The sequence below is a fragment of the Phyllostomus hastatus genome, unplaced genomic scaffold (assembly GCF_019186645.2).
Source record: "Phyllostomus hastatus isolate PE091 unplaced genomic scaffold, TTU_PhHast_1.1 phas_scaffold_585, whole genome shotgun sequence".
In the NCBI taxonomy this organism is placed as follows: Eukaryota; Metazoa; Chordata; class Mammalia; order Chiroptera; family Phyllostomidae; genus Phyllostomus; species Phyllostomus hastatus.
This window is the reverse complement of record NW_025334037.1, coordinates 938,164-954,293: the sequence shown is the minus strand read 5'-3', so window position 1 is coordinate 954,293 and position 16,130 is coordinate 938,164. Positions and strand designations below refer to the sequence as shown.

General features: G+C 45.5%; 1 protein-coding gene across 4 annotated transcripts in view; it reads left to right on the top strand.

Annotated features, from left to right (window-relative positions):
• SCUBE2 (signal peptide, CUB domain and EGF like domain containing 2) overlaps window positions 1–16,130 on the top strand; it is a 73,452-nt gene that overhangs the window by 40,492 nt on the left and 16,830 nt on the right. For 3 of the 4 annotated variants that reach the window (XM_045825770.1, XM_045825769.1, XM_045825771.1), the window contains exons 14-16: window positions 538–642; window positions 2,792–2,947; window positions 3,345–3,551. In XM_045825770.1, coding sequence (XP_045681726.1) covers window positions 538–642; window positions 2,792–2,947; window positions 3,345–3,551 — 468 coding nt within the window. The remainder of the gene's footprint in view (window positions 1–537; window positions 643–2,791; window positions 2,948–3,344; window positions 3,552–16,130) is intronic. The other variant, XM_045825772.1, reaches the window with a different exon arrangement.

The window sequence follows — 16,130 nt, the reverse complement described above, 5'->3', positions numbered from 1 at the left end:
CCGACCGTGGGTGGAGAGCAAAGTTTTGCACAGAGCCCCTCAAGGTGGGGGCCTCCCTGACCCTGAGAACCCTGGCCACATCTCGTGAGTGCCATTCTGTGTGGACTGGTGGCTCCCTCAGCCCTGTCCTCCCCCCACAGCCTTATGCAGGAGAATCTGCCCTTCCCCATCTGCCTGATCAGTCCTGCCCAAATTTGAACTAGGGGATTCTGGCCTTCTTTTTTGGAAAGGCACAAAAAAAGACCTCCTGTCTTATCGCACTGTTGAGGTTGCTTCAGGCCCTCCCTTTGTTATATCTGAGCACTGGATTCATCTCAGATGGAGGAATACCTGTAGCTCATAGGAGGCTCCTGGTGGCCCCAGGCCCAGGGGGTTGGCTACTCCATGATGCAAACCTTCCTCGGTCTCAGGGTGAGAGGGGCTCAGGATGTGCGGTGTGCGGTGGGACCCAGCCAGTGGACCGCTCGCTGTCACCCACCTGGGGTTTCCATCCCTCTGCCTCTCAAGGTAACATCTCTCACTTGTTTCTTTCTGAAGATGTCGCCACCATCAGGACAAGTGTAACCTTTAAGCTAAATGAAGGCAAGTGTAGTTTGAAAAAGGCTGAGCTGTTCCCCGAGGGCCTGCGACCAGCACTACCAGGTACGGACTCAGACGGCTGGTGCAGGGAGCTTGCCTGCATGTTGGGAAAGGGGCCCGGAGCAAGCCCGAGCTCTTCAGTTGGGGGTTGAACAGTTCAGAGTCTCCAAGGACTCTCTACCCGGGAGGAAGAGGAGGCTAGCCTAGCATCCTGTGTAGTTCTGGGGTTAGACTTCAGAGTGTCCTTTGTGAGGTACGAATGGTGAAGCTCTGGGGAAACCTGTAGGTTCTCATGAATCAGGAAGGCCTTTCACATGCATTAGCACTTTGTGATCATATCGGGTTAAATTTTCTAGATCTTCAAGTTTGCTTGAAATATACACCAAAGAAATGGGAAAAGGTTTGGCTCAGAAAGGGTAATCTCTGATGAACAAAGATGCGCCATCAGTTTTCCTGCTGGATCTAGTTCCTGGAGGCTTCAGCAGAGTAGACACCATCCAGCTGGCCTCGCTGAAAAGAGCAGAACCCTGTCTGTCTCCCCCAGCTCACATCTCCAGTGTTGTTGCATGAAATGATTTTGGAGATTTAAAAAAATCAGAATCCCAGTAGTAGAGAGGCTTCTTTCCCCAATCTTCCCTCGCGTAAGTTAAGCAAACAAACAGTTCACTGTGGTCGCCCTGCACTGTGGTCGCTCTGCACTGTGGTCCCTCTGCACTGTGGTCAACTCTGCACTGCCTATTGTGAGTAACTACCCAAGGTTAATGTGGGTGCCTCCATTCGAGGGAATACCGTGCGGCTATCAAGTACATGTTTCACAAAATGTTTAGTGGCATAGGAAAATGTTCTTGTTCCATTTCTAAGATGGAAAAATGGAGAGGAAAACTTTGTGTATCTAATACAGCCCAAGTTGTATAAAAACAAAAGGGAAGGTAGAAAAAACTGACCACACTCATTCGTAGTTGTTATAGCTGGGTGGGAAGACAACAGGTGATTTTAATTTTTTTCTGCATTTTCCAGATTCTCTATAGTGGGCATTTATATTTTTAGATCAGAAGGAAAAAGCATTATTTAAAAATACTTTTGGTCTTTAGTTAACTTAATGATGTTGTACTAATGTTAATTTCTTAGTTTTGATAAATGTACGTGTTAGTGGAAGATATTAGTTAACATCAGGGGAAACCTGGTGGAGAATATATGAGACCTCTCAGTACTATCTTAGCAACTTTCCCATAAATCTAAATTTATCCTAAAATAAAAAGTTAAAAAAAATAGATATGGGAAAATTGAAAGGGAGAAAGGCTCAAAACGAACATCTGTTCATTTTGAGATTTAAAGTTAACCTTTGAAAAGGTAAGACAGATCTTAGGGGCAATGAACAGAGGGCTGCTGGTGAGCTGTGGAGCCTTGGGCATCCTTGTAATGGTGAAGAAGGGGACACGCCTGCTCAGTAAAGCACGACTTTAAGACAGACACAAATCAATCGTGTGGACGATACGTGGACAAGCTCTTGGTTCGGTCAGCAATCACTGGTTGAAAGGTTCCCTGGGCACCATGGGTGGAGGGGTGAGAGCCAAAGCCAGGCACGGGGATGGCACAGCCCTGCCTTCCCCGACACACATCCATCCCACATGCCTTCACGGTGCTGTTTGGCTCTGCTGATTCTTTGTGCCATGTGTTGCTCCTGGTCATTTCAGAATGAGACCTCAGTGTTGATGTGTTTCCCAGCTTTCCCTTTAGGTTGGAATTGCTTCAGGGTCAGTCTGCCTGAAAGCTGGAGTTGGTTTCCTTTCTACTCTCGTGCTCGTTCCCTATTTGAAGCCCCAGCCCCTGCTTGGCATGTCCCAGTCCAGTTATAAGGAAACCACCTGTGAGAACACGAGTGCACCTTGGCAAACCATCAGTCAGAGATGCAAGACGGCCCCGGTTCCTGCCCGCCACACATGTGGCTTGTCAGTCAAAAACAGCCAGCTTCTGTCCATGAAAACACCTTTCAAGAGCTAAAATCGTTAAGTGACATAGGAGGCAATACCAGCCCTTCAAAAGCAAAATGTCATCGTGTTCCACGCTGAGGGCTTTCAACGTCTTGGCATCTAGAGTTAATCATTTAGTCCCTTGTGGGTTGTTTTAATGAAATGTTTACTGAGCTCTAGCAAATGTTCAACTGAGTGCTTTGCCAGAATTTGGCTTCCGATCATTTTGTTTCTTCATACAGAGAAGCACAGCTCAGTAAAAGAGAGCTTCCACTACGCAAACCTTACATGCAGCTCCGGCAAGCAAGTCCCGGGAGCCCCAGGCCGACCAAGCGCCACTAAGGAAATGTTTATCACTCTTGAGTTTGAGCTTGAAACTAACCAAAAGGAGGTGACAGGTTGGTTTGAAAACGGTCTGTGGTGCCAGGCTTCTCACAGCTCGCTCCTGATTCCTTTGCCTTTCACTTTCCATCATTCTCAGGGTGGAGGGGGAAAGCAGTGCAACCACTGAAGTATCTCCTGTTTTTTCTGCCCCTCCCCCAAACTACACTGAATTGGTTTGGAACCTGATGATTTTATCTGTTTCCTGTTCATGAAAACCCAAAGCTACCATGTTGGCCAACAAATTTCTCTTGGTATCGAATGCTGCCCGGCCTGCTAGGGGCTCAGCTCCAGGTCGCTCCCGTCTGACCACAGGGAGCCGTGGGTAGTGGTGGGCCCTGCGGTGGGTCTGATTGCCCTCACACTCGGCAACTGATGTCCTTCCCCACTGCTGTCCCTCTTTTTTTTCTGTAGCTTCTTGCGATCTGAGCTGCATCGTAAAGCGAACAGAGAAGAGGCTCCGGAAAGCCATCCGCACACTCCGGAAGGCTGCCCACAGAGAGCAGTTTCACCTCCAGCTCTCAGGCATGGACCTCGAAGTGGCTAAAAAGGCTCCCAGAGCGTCGGAACACCGGACACAGTCCTGTGGAGTGGGCCAGAGCCATGTGGGAAACAAATGCGGTGAGTGGCCCGCTGGCCAGAACTTTCTTGCTGACAGAACTGTCTTCAGTTCCATAAACACTAAGGGTAACCACATGTCTGGCCCGTCCTCCCCTCTCTGGGCTCCCTCCAGAGAACACCCTGGCTGTCCACTCATTTAGGAACTACATGGCGGTGTCTCTCACATCTGCTGGACCAGAAGCACCCCAGCACCTGGCATGGTACCTGGCTTATGGAGGGCACTAATAAATATTTGCCAAACTGAGGGGCAGAAATGGGGAGAGGCAGGGTTGACGAGAAGAGGGAGTGTTGCCCTTTTAGGGTCTGAGGGACAGGGATTGTCAGGTAACTGTGGTCTCCTGACTGGAGCAGGGCTGTAGGTATAGGGCACCATGAGCCTTCTGCACATTCCACTATCCCAGCTCCTCTCTTAGCTGCCTCTGGCTCGACCGATGGGGGCTACAAACAATCTCCTGTTTGCAGTTTTGCACAGAGGCGAGGCTGGGCGCTGCTCAGCTGCCTTATGAGACCCCTGAGCTTCAGCCCAAGGTTCCTCGTAGTGTCAGCTTCACCTACGTTGGTGTGTGTGTGTGCGCGTGCACATGTGTGTATTAAATCAGAGCAACATTGATTCTATTCCTCTGATGAAGTTCCAGGCAAGAGGAGCCTGGACAAGTGGTTCTAGGGTGGTCGATCTTGAAATTCGTTTATTTTGAGAGACTGTTCTGGGCAATTATGAGAGATTCTATCTACAAGTCTTACATGGAGAAGATTGGGAGGCTCACTTTATAGTAATAATGGTAATGATTTATTGAGTTCTCGCCTGTCACAAGTACAGCACTGTATCTAGGCACTGTAGCTGCCTTATCTTGTTTAATCCTAACAGGCATCTCACCAGGTAGGTATTATTATCTCCACTTAACAGATGAACAAACTGGAGCTCAGAGAGCTGAGTTCTCTTGCTCAAGGTCACATTGATGGGCTGACCCCAAAGCCTGTGCTCTGGTCCCAATTAAGGTGAATTTTGATAACCAGACTCCTCCAGAGTAAACTGATGTCTTTTCTGAAGTGTCATCAGAATCACATGTGTTGAGAAATGGAGCTTGAGCTAAGGAGTGATAAATCGGTGTTTGTGAAGAAGCAAAGCTGGGCCTCTGGTACTCATTCAGGAGAATTGTCAGCTATAACCCCATACCCCAAATCTGCTGCTTTGCTGAAACATGGTAAAATCAAGTGTAACTATCCACCAGAGGCTGGTTCTCAAATAGTCTTGACTTCTATTCCAGCTGACTCTCTTACAAAGAAAAAAAAAGCAGTAAAACACAGCTGGTTGGCTTGTTCTCATTTGTTTCTGTACAAAAATGCTGATGAAAGTTGGCTGTTGATGCCTGACTTTCCTGGGTGAGTTGCAGAAACTTACAGGGATGGAGGACTGGCCCTCCTCCTGGCCCCTCAGAGCTGAATTGCACCCCTTTTCCCCAGTCTCTACCTGTTAGGGAGAGGCCTAGTAGTCTTGCCAGGGAGCCTTTGTGGCCAGTTAAGAATTCAGGAAAAACAAGTGTCAAGGCCCCGTGGACCAACGCCCAGTGAGAGTGTTACCCATACTAACGTGGGTGTGCTTCTAGGGAGTCACGGCCAAAGATTGAGGATCACGAGTTACTTAACAGAGTCCTCATGACCATGCCAACTCATAAAGGATGCTCGCTGTGGGTTTGTGCAGCTGTTGTGTGTTTGTGAATGTGTCCCGAATGCTTGGCATGCTACGTTAGCTTGGAGCTGTTGCTGAGGCAGGTAACATGTCTTGTCTCAAGAGCTCCCTCTAGCAATGGATGGATTTTGCAGCCTGTATGGGACCAAACCAGGGTCACTATGTCTGGCAGCAATGTTGAAGATCTTACCATGGAGAGGAAACAGCACGGAGAATTCCCAGTGAAAATCCTTCAGATGGGTGTAAAGAGCCACTGGGTATGTTAAGTAGAAAGGCTCTACCCAGCAGACTCATGGCACAGGCAAGCCGCTGTGTGCGTGTTAGTGTGTGTATCTGCTTATCTGTCTTACATTCATGGTCTATTTGATGGTGTTAGAACTTTGTACACACCAGCCTTACTGGTAGGTTCTGAACTCCAAGTGGTGCACACACAGAGACAAGCCTAAGATCATTCTCTTTTGGAAACTATTTTCAGTGTCTGCAGAAGACACTTCAAAAAAGTGTTTTGAGTCACCTAGAAGGAGAGATGGAACCATTATGTTTTCCCTTTAAAATATTTTTATTTCATTTTAAATTACCAGAATAGTGCATGTTTCAAATGGTACAGAAATGTGCACAGTGAAGGTACGAGTTCTCCCCTTGGCTCCCAGTCCCGTTCCCCAGAAGTATCACAGTCAATAACTTGCTGCATATTTTTCCAAAGTCTGTTTTCATGCATGCATAAAAATGAAATTTTATTTATTTATTCAATAAATATTTATGGGGCACCTGCTGTATGCCAGGTACTGTTGGAGGAGCTGAGAATCTAGGAATGAGACAAAAGAGCATAAGCCTCAGCCCTCGCAGAGTGTGTGATGCTAGAGGGGGAGACAGACCGTCCAATAAACAGGGAGAGATACCATGTGGCCGATGGTGGTAAGGGTGTGAAGAACCAGTGAGCAGGGAACTGGAATAGATAGTGCCAGGGCAAAGGGGAGGGGTGAGGAGGTGTGTATGCTCCCAAATGCAGACTGTGGTCAAGGATTATGGTCCTGCAGAATGTCATTTGGGCAGAACATTAAGGAAGCAAACCCTGGGGATGGGTATCTGGGAGAAGTCCCAGGCAAAGGCACCAACAAATACAAAAGCCCTGAGGCACTGGAAAGAAGGCCAGGACATGAGGGATGAGGGAGGGGAAAGGGAAGGAGTCAGAGCAGTAGCCAAGGGTCAGATCACCTGGGGACTGGAAATGGTGGTGAGGACCACCGACTTTGAACCTGAGAAATGAAGCCAATGAAGGATTTTGAGCAGAGGAATAACAGAGTTCTGACTCGTGTTTTAAAAGGACAACTTTGGCTGCTGTGTTGAAAATAGATTATAGATTTATATGTGAAAAAACATTTTAAAAATATATCAATATAATTTGAACAGTGCTATATATAACTATATAGTAGATCACTACATCTTTCTGTGCTAATAGATGAGCTAACATTTCTTTTAAAGCTTCCTAGTCCTTTTTTAAGATACCAGTATTTATTAGTGATATGAAATAGCCATCTATTGCAACCCTATTGATGGATATTTAAATTTTTCATAATTTTTCTATCACAGACAATGCTGTGATGAATTATCTTTTTTTGTGTGCACAGCCAATATTTCTGACCCAATTGCTGGGTCAAAGGACATGCATATTTAAAACTTTAATAGATTCTGTCAAATTACTCTCCAAAAAGACCATCCTAATACATATCCTCTCTGATGTTGCACCTGAGTCTTTATTGCCCCACATCATTGCTAAAATGGGTTAGCTATCACTGATCTTTTTAATCTTTGCAAATCTGATAAGTGAAAATTATGAAGTCATTTCAACTCTTTTTTCATTTCTGTTAGTGAGACTGAGCATGTTGTCATATATCTGTGGTCATTTGGATGTCTTCTTCTGAGAATATCCATATTTTTTGCCTATTTTTCCATTGAATTGTTTGTTTTTCCAATATCATTTAAGAAATACAACTTAAAGTCTCAAGTTACAGCCCTGACTGGGTAGTTCAGTTGGTTGGAGTGCCATCCCGCACACCAAAACAAGGTTTCAGATTCGATTCCTGGTCAGGGCACATACCTAGGTTTTGGGTTCGATCCTCTGTTGGGGAGTGTGTGGGTTGGAGGGGTTCAGGGGGGCAACTGATTGATGTTTCCTTCACACATTGATGTTTCTCTTTCTCTCTCTTCCTCCCTCTCCCCTTCTCTCCCTTCCCCCCTTCCTTTCTGTCTAAAATTTATGTCTCTAAAAATGAACATGTCCTCCAGCAAGGATTAAAAACAAGCCCCAAGTTACATCAAAGAACAGTCCCTTCTGACCAATTAAATACTTTCTTATAGTCATTTTTACACAGTAACTTCTCATTAATTTGGCATTTAAGGACTTTTGGGATAGCCCACTCTGCAGATAACTTTTGTATCTACTATCTGTGGTCAATTTCAGCAAGATGGGGAAAAAAAGATAGCAATTATATTCTCCAAAGAACAAATTCCTGAACTGTTCCTTCACTGTTTTTTGTTCATAGTTATTTATCCTTTCATAAAGAAAAAAATATTTAAGAAATATACTTGCTACTATATATGACTATATTTTTGTATTTGATTATTCTTAAAACTTGCTGAAATTTTTAAGACACAATCCAGGCAGCTGGCAAACTGGGAAGTATTTTAATGCCTGTATTCTTGAGAGACTAGGAAATTCTAATTCAGCTTTTAAGAGCTGTAGCTCTCCGCTACAGTAGTTGATAAAAATGAACTCAACCAGTACTTACCAAGATGCCACTCTGTGCCACTCTGTGAACTTGGGATGAAGCATGAGAATATAATGGGTGAGGGGCCTGGTCTTATGAAGTTCACATTCTGACAGACAGGCAAGGACAATAGAAAAGTAAAGAAGAACGGTTAGGCCTGGCCAGAGGGCTCAGCTGGTTGGAGCATTGTGCCATACACCAAACGTTTGTGGGTCAGATTCCTGGTCAGCGTGTTTATAGAAGGCAACCAATTAATGTTTCTCTCTCACATTGATGTTTTTCTCTATTTCTGTCTCCCTTCTTTTCTCTCTAAAATCAATAAACATATCCTTGGGTGAGGCTTAAAAAAAGAAAGATAATTTTAGAAGTTGTGAGTGCTATGAAGATAATAAAACAGAGGGTGCCAGAGGGGATAAGGGGTTACTCTCCATAGGGAAGCCTCTCAGAACAGGTGACATGTGAGCTAAGATTTAAGTAGGAAGGAGGATCATGCCCTTTTTACAGATGAGGAAACTAAGACAGAGGGGGGTAAGCGATTTACCCAGTGTCACCCAGCGAGTAAGCGACAGAGACAGGATTCAAATCAGATCTGACTTAAGAGCCTATGTTCCCAACTCTCTCAATTTGAAAACTCCCACCTTCCCTGGGTACAGCCTGTGCCCTGTGACTGTCTTACTCATGCTGCACCCATACGGAGAACTCTGCGCGGGCCAGCTCTGTGCTGGGTGCTGAGGAGGCCTGGATGAATGCCATAGCCTCCCTCAAGTCACACTTAGCCTTCCCAGGGAAAAGTCTGAAAGCTTTCCCAAAAGAGAGAAAGCCGGAGCTGGGTTTTGAAGAATGTGCGTGTGACCCGTACATGGAGAGGGGTATGCAAGCAGAGGAATGGCCTTGGGGAACGAGAATGAGGAAAATGTGCCCAGGGCACTCCTGACATTTCAGTATTACCAACCTTGGAGTGCGGGGTGGGTGTGGTGGGCAGTGAGGCCGGTGGGGAAAGCATGGCAAGTCGAGAGAGACCTGGGCTCTGTTGCTGAGGAGCCTTGCTTTGTCTCCAGGTGGTGAGGTGCTGTTAGAGGATTTAGCCAGGGTGCATCCAGGTCTCTGGCCGGAGGTGGGGGGTGGGCTCAGGACTGGAGACTGAAAAACCAATTTGGGAGCTTTTGAATGCCTCTCATGAGAAATACTGAGAACGTGAAGGCTGTAGGAAAGAAGCAATGGACTGAGGAAATATTTAGGAGGAAGTCTCAGCAGCATTTGGTGATACATCGAGCTGGGGACCGAGAAGAGGAAAGGGTTGGGCGAACTCCGAGATTCCTGACGTGGCCTCTGTTGGGACACTTCCTTCCCATACGCCGCCCGTCTCGCACAGGCCTGTTTCACATGCAGGAGGCACTGAGAAAGAGCTGTGGGTTGGTTGAATAGATAGATGAATGTGATCACTGGGGAAGAAATAATCAGAAAAGATTTATAGGGAAAGCAGAAAAAAATAGTCTCATGAGAGGGCATGAGAAAGAATGAACTCAGATATAGAAAAGGCGACTAAAGACTGAGTTTTGAGTTGAAGACGCTGAGAGAAGTGCCGGGAGTCGAGTCAAGTCAAAGAGGTTTCTGAGCCCGAGAGAGAACCCATCACAGCAGCACTTTGGAAGGGTGAAGCTGGTGGTGTGACGGAGCTGCGGCAGGAGGCGCAGAAGGCGAGGGAAATAGTTGGAAGGTTTTTGCAGTAATTTACATAAGAGATGGTGAGGATCAAAGGACACTGGTGCCACAGGGATGAAGAATAGAGATGGACAAAAGGGTCACATTTGTAGGATGCCGCAGCCGACTGATGGAGCAGGGAGGAGAGGAGTCTGGGACAATAACTGTGGTTTGGACTCCAAGGGTTGGAGTCTTGGTGACAGGGAGAGTAGAGATGTGTTTATAAAAAGGGCAAAGCCAGAGGGGTAGGAAGGCCTGGACAGGAAAGGAAGGAGAAGTATTCCTTTGGGCAAGTTGAGTTTAAGTTGTAACAAGACTTCCAGGCAGAGATGTGCATGGGTGTCTGGGAGTCTAGGAAAACAGTGTCATCGTTCTGTGTCCAGACCAGCCCTCCTGCGTCTGTCTGCACGTGCTCTGACTTGCCTCCTGTCACGGTGGAGGAACAGCCCACTCTCCTCTCTGAGGCCCACGTCCCCCTGCGCTCTGGAGCGCATGCTCTCTCACCTTCTGAAACACACCGCTCCTGCTCCTGCCCCACTCAACCGCCACCTCCCATCTCTGAATTCTTTTTTTCCCTACTAGATAATTTCCAACAGCACACAAACCTATCTCCTGTCTTAAAAAACAAACAAACCCTCATTGGTCTTCCTGGTTCTCTCCGGATTCTTTGATCCTGCGTGGAACAAAACTCCTTGAAAGAGTTGTCTGAACGCACTGTCTTTGCTTCCTCACCTCCAATTTTCTCCCCAACTGTAGCCAGTTTGGTTTTGATTTCTGGCCCCGCCACTAAAACTGCTTTTCCCAAGATGTCTAACAGCCTTTATGTCACCAAATCTACCTGCCAGACTGCACCCCAACACTGTCGATTGCTGCCTCCCCGGAACGCTCTCTGCTCACGGGTTTCAGAAGCCCTCCTGGCTCTCCTGCGGCCTCCCCAGCTGCTCCTTTTTCATTCTCTGTGCTAGTTCTCCTCTAATTTTTGATCTTTCAATATCAGGTAACCCAGGGCTTCATCCCCTACCCCTCCTCTGTCATCACACTCTCCTAGAGGTGACCCGATCCAGCGCCACAGCTTTAAATACCACCACACACTGGTGACCCCAGAACTGGCTACTCCAGCTCTGACTTCTGTTTTGAGTTATGGCTTTCTCTGTTCAGCAGGGCTGAACATTTTTGATCACACATACACAGTAAAATATTTTTAAATCTATGAATGCTTACTTAAATAAAAGTACATTGTACCACTGGCCAATATATTATGTCCATTATGAAGGCAGAAGTATAAGATGCACATTAAATAAACAAAAAATGTCAGTAGGTGGCTAGCTTTTTCAGTTTGGTGAGGTTCATTGCTAACAGTCATGGTCATTACTCCATTTTTTGTCTTTTTGTTCATTGCTGGTATTTTGGCTCAACTCTTGTCAGATCGGATTGCATCATTACTGTTTCTATCTCTTGACGTGGTTTGACAAAGAACAAGGGCCAGGGGGACAAGCCGTGCTGGCCCCAGCACCGCCGGAGGGTGCATCATTGGCACTACCTGTGGGCCAGGTTTCTACAGGAATCGTCCGAAGTGCTTTGGGACAGTTTGGGTGAAACTAGATACCATAATCAGGAAATCTATTCCATTAGGCACAGTTAAACTGTAACTTTCCTTAAGATGTTGTGAAGAAGTGAATCAGTTAGTACCTCCCTCCTCCAGAGTGTGGAATGCTTGCTTTGTTCCTAAAGACCTTGTGTCTTCCCATGCGTCTGTGACTCACAGAGGTATATGCTGACTGAGGGGCCAGTCTTATGCCATTCATTAAACCAGTGACCCTTTCCTTTTTATTATTTTGGAGGTGAAAATTAATATACATAGATGTGAAAATGTTGTGCCCACACAAGGTGGACCACCTTGCAAACCCCTGAGGTGTAATATCCCACTTTGGAGATCAGCAGTATAACCAATGCCTTTTTCATGCTTGGCAAACAAGCATCCCAAGCTCAATGTCTCTAAACAAAATATTTTGTCCCCCTCCACTATCTCCTAAAAAAAACCTGTTTCTCCCTCAGCTTAGTAAATGGCACTTCTATTTACCCAGTTGCTCAAGCTGAAAACCCCTGAGTCTTCTTGGCCTTTTTCATTCGGTCATGCTCCCCATCCAATCCATCGGCAAAGCCTGTCACTCTGCCTTCAGATTATATCCTGAGTCCAACTACTTCGTCCTCCTCCATGATTACCACTCTGTTCCAAACCTCCATCGTCTCCTGTCCAGTCCGTCATGACAGGCTCTGAATTTTCTCCTTACCCTTGCCTGCCTTTGGTCTGTCCTCCAAGCAGCGGCCAGAAGACCTTTGAAAAATGTGTTGGGTCGGGTCACTCGCCTATCCAAACTGCCAACACACTTAGAGTGAGGTCTAATTTCCTTACTATGACTTTCAAGAACCTATGTGATAGGGCCCTTGCTTTTAAAAATTCATCTCCTATCATCACCCTGCCCCTTTCACTATGTTACTGCTACACCAGCCTTTTTGCTATTAGGCAATGCCTTTGCACGTCTATTTCCCTTCAATCTCGGCTGCAAGAGGCCTTTTCTGGCTACTCTTAAAATGACATACAGGTAGACTTCATTTCCACCACTCTTTGTCTTCCCCTCTTTCCCTGTTTCTTTCTTTTCTTCATCACACCCATGAGTTAGCACTCTACTGTATACTTGCTTGCTCATTGATTGTCTAAATTCTTCACTAGAATGGGAGCCCCATAGGGCAGGGAGGGCTATGTCTGTCTTCTCTGCTGTGTATCCAGCTCCAAGAACAGTGGCCAGCATCAAACCATTGCTCAGTAAGTAATTGAATGAAAGAGTAAATGAATCTTCAGAGGGACGACTGATGAAATCCCAAGGGTAGTTGTCAACATTAGGAGAAAAGAGGGCAGAATGCAAATCCTTGGGGAAATATTTTAATTGAGGGCAAAGAGGCACTCCTAAGGAGGTAAAATCTCAGCCCCACTTAACTGGGCATGAAGAGAACATAGCATGCATTGAGGAACTCAGTGAGGAAGGTGTCAAGCTTGGCTCATCTCTCTGTCCCAACTTCAAGAATGTTTTCCAGTTGCAAACCTGAACACACTGAAAACCTGGACAGATACGACAACCCAGCAGGATGCTGGGTTGTCCAGGGCCTGAAAGTCTCACTTGGAAGCGGTTCAAACTAGGATCCCTAGGCCACAGCACTGCTTAGAGCACGAGGGCCCCCTGAGCTGTGACAAAACACAGCTCTAGGACACTCTGGGAATCCCTGTGGGCTGCTTGTGGCTTTCCTTCAGGAGCCAAGGCGTGGCTCTTAAGAAAACAGTCAGATGCTTGAGAGTGACCTCTTTTATTAGGTTCACCATCTTAGCCACAGAGACACCATAGTGTCTGTCCAGGGCCTGAAATGCTCAAAGGCGGTAGTGTTGAAAAGAGGGCCAGCCTTCGGGTCTCTTTGTCGCCATTAATCCTGGTCCCTCTGGTCTCTCCCTTTTGCATCAGAAAAGCTTTCTTGTATTTTTTTTTAAAGAGAGGGAGAAAACAGCTGTGTGGGATTTGAGAATGGGATTTTAATGGTCACTGAAGACACACAAAAGCTTTGCTGTGATCACGAAGTATTCTGGGGGCAATTGACTCCTTTGTCTGGGGCAGCAAAACGAGCTGGCTGCTCAAGGAGAAAAGAGAACCAACTGGAATGTGAGCGTGAGGTCTCTTCAGGCCAGATCTGCAGCACATTTGCAAAGAGCTGTTTTCAGGCATCTGTTCAGGACATTTCAGAATCCCATTTTAATGTTTAGCTCATTTTTACCTTGTGAAAAGGAACAACTTAATGTGGAAGGTGCTCACCATGAATTATTTCTGCAGGTCTTTCTCTCTGGAAGGAAAAGGGAAACTGTGAGTGACAGTATAAGTTTGTTCATGTGCAGCAGGCCTTTCACCATGAGAGAAAAGAGCTGGTGCCCTCTTTTCCGCAGGGCAACCCAAGGGGCATCACTCAGCCCCTTTGCTCAGTTGAGAAATTGCAACAGATGTGGGATATTGTGAGGCTTCTCAAAATGTAACCTTGCAAAGGCTTTGGGGGTGGAGAGGATGAATAGTTCTAAAGAGGCCAGGACACCCAGAGCTGCAGGAGCCCATCCAGTTCATCTCTTCAGCGAGAACCATCACTGCCTGCCTGTGGAGGGGATCCGTGTTCTGCCAGAGGGACTGGTGATGGAACAGACCATGCTGATCTGACTCTAGGTCATAATGAATGGGGCTGCCGCAGTCAGTGCCCTCAGATGCACACTTTCCCTTTGGGTGAACGAGTGTTAGGAAAACAACTGTCCCCAAAGTGGAAATATCTTGGACCAGCAGGGTTGCGGACAGCCTAGGTTTTATTTACTTTCTGCCAGTCTTCACGACAGTTGGCTTGTTAGAGGTGGGAAGGGACTATTCTCTCATTCACTAGCCTGCTATAAGCACTGGGATAGTCAGGTGGGACCAGGGTAGAAAGTCATGGATTTTGGTACGCAATTCAGCCCAGCTTTTCTGGGGAGATGGGCTGAAACCAGAGTAATTATGGAAACCATTATCCGAGAGGGCTGTATTTAGAGAATAAGTCTGGAATTATAGGCTTTGTCTGCCTCAGATCTATGCATACACTCATTATAATGTTGTGTGCCAAGAAAGCAAGAGTTTGGTTCACTTTTAGCCTTTAAAAAAGTCATAAAATTAAATAAAAATGATATGTGAATATTGTAAAGGAAAACCCAAACAATATAAACAACTTTTAAGACAGACTTTACAGGAGACCTTATTGATTGATTGCATTTAATTATAGAAATAATATTTGAAATGTGGCTTCTTTTGGCTTACTATAGTTTTTTAAAAGCCTAACTTTTTAAAAATTATGGCATGAATAATGAAAAGATACTTTTATTACTGATAATAATAAAAGTATATATTAACCCTAAAAGGGTATATGCAGATTGCATTTGTAAGATATAATGAAAACCGACATTTCCCCCTTAGAGACATTCAAGACGTGTAATAGCTAATTTATCAAGTGATATTTTGTTGTCTATTTCTTGGTATCTTAAATATAAAAGATAATGTGTTTATTCCATTTAAACTTCCCTAATGCCCCATAGAGAATCCTTGGCAAAGTCTTGACTTGCTATTAAGTCTACATTTTTTAAAACTTTATTTTAAAGAGAGGAAAAGTTTGGGGGAGAAAGAGAGGAAGAGAAAGGGCATCCATGTGAGAGAGAAACATCAATGGTTGTCTTCTGTATGCTCCCTGACCGGGGACCGAACCTGCAACCCAGGCATGTGCCCTGACCAGGAATCCCACTGGTGACCTGTCGGTTTACAGGATGATGCCCGACCAACTGCTCAGTCTCCATTTTTGTTAAATGACCCTCTTCTCCCTTAAACTCAAAGTTCTTGATCTTACCATAAGTGTATTTCACAGATTAGCTATGGGAACATGGCCAAATTATTTAAGGACTCTAAGTCTGTTTCTATAAAATGGAGCTAATAATAGCACTTAACTCCTTATGGTTGTTTTTAGGAACAAATGAGATGCTTATGTAAAGCTTTTGGCATGGTATCTGGTAGACTGCAAGTACTGAACAAATGTTAGCCATTAGAAAGGTTATTTTGATGGTTATGATGAGGATGTTTGAGTATTATACTAGGGAACTTAATGTATTTACATTCGTATTCTAAAATGAGATATAAATCCACATTTAACTAACAACACCAGAAATATAATCAGAAGCATAGTTTATTAATTTCCTTGTAGTTTATTCTCCCAGGAGATACTGACAAGGGCTTAATTTTATTACGAATATGAAGTGTGTTATTTTGCAGAGTTATCTGTCAGACTCATGAGATTACTCTCCCCTTCGCCACTAGAGAGTGAGCTTTTCATGACACAGCTTCTGGATGTGTCCCTCTCCTTTCAATGGCTCCTTTACCTGCAGAGTAAAATCCAAATGCCCAGCATTCAGGAACTTTTTCAGTCTATTCTCAACCTTCCTTTCTCCCCTTTCCTCTCCTATGTCATACAGCAATCTTTACAACCTGCCCCTTCCTATGTGGTGAGATCCTTCTCACCCTTCAAGGCCCAACACAAATGTGACCTCCTCTAGGAAGCCTTCTAAGATGCCACCAGCCAGAATGAGAAGCACCCTCTTCTCTGTTCTTCCATTACTAGGCCCATGTTCAGCGAATGACTTTCAACTTTCTCATCCTTCTGGTGGCACTTCCCTGTGAAGTGGGGAGAATCGTCAGGCACTTGTGCTCAAAAACAATTAGGACCACTGTGATTCCTGAGCTCATGGACTAGGGAGAGGAGGCCTGTGACGGCCTCTGACAGTGGCAGAGGGTGTGTGCCCAGAGAACCCAGAGGTGCTGCCCATTCTGT